Source organism: Miscanthus floridulus, chromosome 2 (assembly GCF_019320115.1).
Source record: "Miscanthus floridulus cultivar M001 chromosome 2, ASM1932011v1, whole genome shotgun sequence".
NCBI lineage: Eukaryota > Viridiplantae > Streptophyta > Magnoliopsida > Poales > Poaceae > Miscanthus > Miscanthus floridulus.
Genome location: NC_089581.1, coordinates 150,575,758 through 150,582,890, shown reverse-complemented (window position 1 = coordinate 150,582,890; position 7,133 = coordinate 150,575,758). Strand labels below are relative to the sequence as shown.

The following is a 7,133-nucleotide window of genomic DNA, read 5'->3' as shown; positions in this document are numbered from 1 at the left end:
AGCCCAATCATCAGGAGGAGGCCGCGGATGATTAGATTCAGGCTTTGCAATTTGCCATGTTAACTAAGGCCTGGTTTAGATTGCAAGTTTTTTCACTCTCTCTCCATCACATCAAATCTTTGGACACATGCATGAAGTATTAAATGTAGATAAAAAAAATAACTAATTACACAGTTTGATTATAAATTACGAGACGAATCTTTTGAGCTTAGTTAGACCATGATTGGACAATAATTGTCAAATACAAACGAAAATACTACAGTATCAAATACTGATTCTTAACCTCAGTCTAAACCAGGCCTAACCAAAAGTCAAGCTCTTCGTTCAGAGCTGGACAGCGCGGGCATCACCAAGTAGGCGGAGTAAACGCGGCTGCTCCGAGGCATCACATGGAGCTTCGTACTCGCACTTCCAGTTGGTGGAGGCGAAGGAACTGAAATTGTGTACGAATACGAAGCAACCAAGTCAATTCAACGCCAATTTGTTAGTGCAGTTCCAATGAAAAAAACTAGTAATTTTTATAATATAAGATACCGCATCAAAAAAAGTACTGCTTTTCAACCCATAATTTCTATGAGTAATAATTATTTTCTCTTTCTCTCTCCCAACTCTATCTTCTTCCTCCAATGGGAGTGCGACACGAGCTCCCTAGAAACTGATGGTTTCTCCCCAATGACGATTTCATGGTTTCTTGGTGCATTGGGTCAAGAGTAGACCTGATTTCTTCATGAAGAAACCATTTCTATGATTTTTGCTCTCTTTCTTCATTAATTACGTTGCCATGTCAGCGTTTTGCCTACGTGGCAAGTCATTTAATGAGGATAGAAACCATCATCAATGCACCATTGGGACTGCCCTTATAGTCCTATCGTACCAGCTCATTGGATAAGGCTGTTTTTCTCTCATAAATACCAAGTACTCCGTCCGTCCAGAAAAGAATACAACTACGTGTTGCGTACCCACAAAAGTAGTTCACGTTTAACCAAATTTCTAGTAAATACTATTTACATTTACGGCTCTAAAATAATTTATTACAAAAAATACATTTCGTAATTAATCTAATAATATTTATTTAATATCATAAATATTGATAGTTTTTATCTATAATTGATCGAACTTAAGATACAAAACATTGATACTGTGGTAGAATTGTATTTTTTTTATAGACGGAGAGAGCAGTACTTTGTATGACAGTCACGAGTCTACCAAACCGTATTTTGTTTGTGCAAGTTCTTGAAAAAACAAAACCCATCCCCCTGTCTTCCCTTGTTAAAAGACAAGGCTCTATCAGAGAGGACACCGGCTGTTGTAAAAAAAAAAAGAGGACACCGGCCAGTACGTGTCACGACTGCAACACTGGGGCGACAGGTATACCGCTACCGCTGTCGAGGCCAGCTGTTCTGCAGTAGCAGCGCCATACCGCCCTTTGAGTATTCTCCATTTTCTCTCATCCATCCATCCATCCGGGGCGAGTGGAGAGAAAGAAAACATGCAAAAATCGCGGCTGCATACATCAGGCGGGCGAGGACAATTCAGCACGTCGCGGCGAGGGAGAGCGCACGCGACGGCGGACAAGGACACGAGGCCCGGCCGCGGCGCGGGCTCGCCGAGACGTGTCAGCGCGCCACGGCTCAGACCTCAAGAGTCACCTCGGCGAGCTGGGCAGTGGCCGCCGCCCATGCTCACAGCCGCCCGCGCGTGCGCGCGTCATCGCCGGCCGGCAGGCGGCAGCGAAGGTGTCAGGAGCGGTGGGCAGCGGCACGGGGGTGCCAACGGCTAAAACGTGGAGACCGAGGCAACGTGAACCGAAACAACTCGTTGCCCCGTGCCCCGGTTGGCCTGGCCACTGGCCATCCCCACCCCCGCCTTTCCGCTTGGCTTCGCGGCGGCGATCGCAGTCGCAGCCCCGCACGCACGCCGCGCCGACGTAAACCCGACGCGATGACGGACAAATCTCAGCTCTGGGTTCTGTCAGCTTGGCCACGGGCGGATGCATTCAAAAAACTTGAAACGCCAACGATAAACATCCCGTCCCGACGTGGGCATTCGGCGTTCGCCCCGTGGGAAGTCAACGGTCCACGCGAAGATAGCTGGGATATCCTTTTCTAGGCTATATTTATGCACAGATGGTTAGCGAGAGGAATGAATGATTTGTGATTGCAACGCTGCTGTTTATCTCCCTTTTATTTGTTCAGAAATGATTGTGACGACCATACCTGCGTCATCTGTCATCGGGATAATAAAGACTTCATTTCCCACGGCGCGTGTTTAGTTTACTATCGGCGAAATCGAGACCACCATGTGCGCAACTTGAACATACGAAGATGGTAATTTTACTGTAAACACCTTTGCGCATTGTATTTCCCTCCCGTTTCAAGATGTGGTCTTTTTTCACTGTATGATGACTGTGATCTTTTTAGCAACATTTTGAAATGACTCGGGCACTCAGCACAGTTTATTATTATGGTGGGATCATGATCGTGCCACGTTCTACCCTGCACATTTTACATTTGAACAGAAGCATGGAAATTCCGTGCCTAAACGGATATTCTGAGTCCTGTAGTTTTTCATCCGTTAATTTTTTTTAGCAAATTTTCATCCATTAATTGTGTATGAAACAATGCTAACTTTTCATGTCTTGGAAATTCCGAGACTAACCAAAAATTCATGTCCCAGAAATTTGAAGTCTAATAACCAGAACGCTCAAACTAGGCCTATACCAATTTTAAGAGGCACATGATTAGCTTTGACCCAATCTAAAAAAAACTCTATAAAGCGACCTGATAATAGTACCACATTGTTTTTTTCCAACAAGATAAGACCACCCCTACTCCCTATAAAATAGGAAGTACATGGCTGATTAAGATATCCAACATACAATCGTCTAAATTACTTTTAATACCCTTTTTCATAATTATTTTTTCAACCCACGATGTTGTTCATCTCTTGATCCGATGACCAAGGAGAGCATCCTAGGCTTGCCAGCCGACTTAGGGCAACCCGCCGATGTCCTTGCCTCGACGAGGGCCCTCCGGGCAAGAACTTCGATGATTTCTTTGCTACTTTGCTCGTAAACTAATCATTCTTCATCACGTAGGCACGATTGGTTGCCCTTTTGTGGTTTGCTTTGCTCGTAAACCTCTTTGTTTCTAATCACGTCAGTGTGATCCTCGCTGTGTTTTTCGATTCGTGGCGACCCGGACGATCTAGCTCTAGCTCCGATCTTTGCGTCAGAAATTTCGGTCAGCAAAGTAACTGACCAATGTGCGAAGAGGTGGAATATTTATAGCCTCTCTCGGCCTTAACTCTTAACTTGCTCGAAATTTCCGAGTCAAATATCAGTATGCACCATTTGAACCCTCCCCAAAAAAAACAATTGCATGAACTATACAAATTGAAAAAAAAATGTGTTAATCAAAACAGATAGCGTCTCCAAATTCCAAACATTTGTCTTTGAATCAATTTTTGTCACCAGGATATACACACATTAAAAATTAAACATGGAACAGCACAGAGGGACAGGCCAACAGCATGATGCCTTCTTCCTCATAGTCTCACTCGATCAGTCTGTTTCTCAAGGTCTAGGGGAAAAGGCGGATGATGTACAGAAATAAACACTGAATCCCTGAAACCGTACAGAAAAATTAAACAAAAGGCAATGGTGTTGTTACCCCTAATTTGCATGTCAATTATAATTTTATTCCTACTTTAGTAACTTTGAGATCTTTCCCAGCTTTTTTAAACTAAAAAATAAGTTTACCCCTACTCGTTGTGAGCACCTAACGATGCCAATTCTGCTGTAAAAGAACATGTGGTAAAAAATACTTTAATGATAAAACTTGGTAGCCAAAACTTGCAGATGCATTCAACTATTTAAGTATAGTACATCATGTACAACAACCATCACATAGAACCACAAAGTAGACGTTGTTCTTTTGACTGATTCTGCCTAAACTCGTGCAAAATAGAAGTTCAAAATGTGTTAACAAAAAAAAAACAGACAATAACTCAAAATTATAAGCCGTTGTGGTAAACCGAATTTTATGGAGGGACAGCGGCAAAACTGGCCGGTGAGTCGGCGGCCTCGTCCGCTGGCAGGTTACTAGCAGGCCAGGCCAGCAGCGGCGCTTGCCTCCTCCCCCGCTCCCCTCTCTTCCTCGAGAAAAAATAGGACGAGAGGCGGAGAGAAATAAACTCCGATACCCGGAATCGCCGTGCAAAATCAAACAAAACCAGAGCGGCAGATACAATAAGCAGCTGCTGCGGCTCGCAGCAGACTCCACCGTCACGCCACCGCGCCGAGAGAGAAAAGCCGAGCGGTGGTGGCAGGCGAGGGGACGGACGAAAGGGGGAAATCGCCTGCCTGCCTGCCGCGGTGGGTTGGTGGGTGCCGCCTCCGCATCCTGCTGCTCTGTTCCGCAGTCCACCCCCATTTACCTTGCTTGACCTCGCATGGATTCCCGCTCGCTTCTCCTCCACTCCACGCGCCGATCCGCCACCTGCCAGGAGAGCGCGACGCGATCCAATTGAGGTCCAGGAGGCGGGGGGCTGCCTGCCCGCTGTGTGTGTGTTCCCCTCTGTTTCCGCCTCCAAAAGCCTGGCCGCGCCGCCGCTGGAGGCCATCGCGCGCCTGCACGGCGTCTTGGTGGGGTGGTCGAAGCATCAGCAGCAGCCGCCGCCGCGCGGGAGACCCGGCGCGAGGAAGCGGTGGCCGAGCCGGGGCAGCGCGATGCTGTGGGTGGCGCGCCTGTCCGGCTTCTTATCCGCCGCCATGGCGATGGTGGTGCTGTCGCCGTCGCTCCAGTCCTTCCCGCCCGCCGAGGCCATCCGGTCGTCGCAGTTCGACGGCAGCGTCCGCTTCCCGGGCCAGATCGCAGGGGGCGCCAGGGGGATCGCCTTCCGCCGCGCCCCGTCGTTCCGCAATGCCGCCGATTGCGGCGCCGGCGCGGGCAACGGCACCGCCGCCAATGTCTGCGACCCTTCGCTCGTCCACATCGCGATTACGCTCGATGAGGAGTACCTGAGGGGCTCCGTCGCCGCGGTCCACTCGGTGGTGCAGCACGCCAGGTGCCCCGAGAGCGTCTTCTTCCACTTCCTCGTCTCCGACCCGGGCCTCGGGGACCTCGTCCGCGCGGTCTTCCCGCAGCTCCGGTTCAAGGTCTACTACTTCGACCCCGAGCGCGTTCGCGGGTTCATCTCCACGTCGGTGCGGCAGGCGCTGGAGCAGCCGCTCAACTATGCGCGCAACTACCTGGCCGACCTCCTTGAGCCCTGCGTGCGCCGGGTCATCTACCTCGACTCCGACCTCGTTCTCGTCGACGACGTCGCCAAGCTCTGGCTCACCGACCTTGGCGGCCGCACCGTCGGCGCCCCCGAGTACTGCCACGCCAACTTTACCAAGTACTTCACCGGCCGGTTCTGGTCGGACCAGCGGTTCGCCGGGACGTTCGTGGGGCGGCGTCCATGCTACTTCAACACGGGGGTCATGGTGCTTGACCTCGAGCGGTGGCGGCACGCGGGCTACACGCAGCGCATCGAGCGCTGGATGGAGATACAGAAGTCGCCGCCGGGGCGCATCTACGAGCTGGGGTCGCTGCCGCCCTTCCTGCTGGTGTTCGCGGGGCACGTGGCGCCGATCGAGCACCGGTGGAACCAGCACGGCCTCGGCGGCGACAATGTCCTGGGCAGCTGCCGCGACCTACACCCGGGACCCGTGAGCCTGCTCCATTGGTCCGGGTCCGGCAAGCCCTGGGCGCGGCTGGGCGCCGGGCGGCCGTGCCCGCTCGATGCGCTCTGGGCACCCTTCGACCTGTACGGCCCCGCCGGCGCCGGCGCCGAGGAGTCCCGGTGATACCGCAACACTCGAAAAAGAAAGATTCTTTTCCTTCTTTGGCCGACCCCGTACAAATTCTGAGCTTCTAATTTCTACATTACCTGTTCAAACCTATATGTTTTTTCATCCTTTTTTTGTTTCTTTTTTACCCCCTGGGCAGTTGGATTAAATGTTTTGTGTTAGAAATTGTTCATGTTTGTTCTTAGTGATCCCTTCTTCCATTCCTTTTTGATCGTTTTGTTACTAAAATCGTTTGTATCCTACTCTACAGAGCTGCAGGCTTGCAGCCTCATCACGATAAATAAAAGGAACAGAGAAATAGATTTCGCAGTTTGCAGCATTTGCCCCTCATCTCTCCCTCTCACCCTGTGTGGCCTCTGCCGTTCAGTGTCTTCTCTTGCCATCAAATCCACAATCCACCCATCCATCTCAACGAAGAGTCAGGTTTTTTTTTTTATCCAGCTCGGGGTGCGTCGGGAGGATAGTGCGTGGAGTGATCGGATACTAATAAAAAAAATAAATTACATAATCTATCGGTACTCCATGAGATGAATTTTTTAAGCCTAATTAATCCGACATTAGCATATATTTACGGTAGCAAATCATTGTTAAATCATAGATAAATTAGGCTTAAAATATTCGTCTCGTGAATTAATCACAAATTATGTAATTAGTCTATATTTAATATATATATATATGTGTGTGTGTGTCTGACATCCGATAGCACTAGCGACTAAGTCAGTCCAATGCAGCACCTGCACAACCCTTAATGCTCTGCCCCTGGACTCGACGAATACTACCGCCTCCAGTCCCCACCATGGACCAGTGGTTCCTTGTACCATCAACGGCCGAGTCACCGTCAATGGCTCACAAACATGAGTAACTTGGAATCCTCATCTTTGTGGCCGTGCACGAACTGACTGACACTAACAACCATTTCTCTCGCGCTTAAGCACTTACGGCAGATAAACCTAGCTCGCGTGGATTAAAGCCGGCGGAAATGGCCGGTGTGGGGGAAGGACTCGGTGGCTGCAAGCATCACGGGACTTGTGAGCTACCGCCCAAGACCGTCGTCTCTCTTTCCGGGGTCCTCCTCCCCTTCCCTCCGGTGGGGCCTCTCGCCACTCCCGCTCGCCATCCTCGCCGCTTTATTCTTTTACAAATCATTATTGTGCTGCTGCTCTGTTCTCCTCTCATCTCATCGGCATATAAAATTTCGTCGAGGGATTTTTCTCTCTCTCTCTCCTTTTGTTTTCTCCGAGCCAGCAGCACCTCATCTTCTCCTACAAGAACCTTTTGT

General features: G+C 49.9%; 1 protein-coding gene across 1 annotated transcript; it reads left to right on the top strand.

The window, feature by feature from the left end:
- Window positions 1–4,596: 4,596 nt before the first annotated feature.
- Window positions 4,597–6,166, top strand: LOC136540076 (probable galacturonosyltransferase-like 7). The gene has a single exon (XM_066532065.1). It carries the CDS (start codon window positions 4,730–4,732, stop codon window positions 5,849–5,851), a length of 1,122 nt encoding a protein of 373 aa, XP_066388162.1. The 5' UTR covers window positions 4,597–4,729; the 3' UTR covers window positions 5,852–6,166.
- The last annotated feature ends 967 nt before the right edge of the window (window positions 6,167–7,133 follow it).

Excerpts from the sequence above, each read along its gene's own strand:
- LOC136540076 (XM_066532065.1), top strand. The coding sequence starts at position 4,730 with ATGCTGTGGGTGGCGCGCCTGTCCGGCTTCTTATCCGCCGCCATGGCG.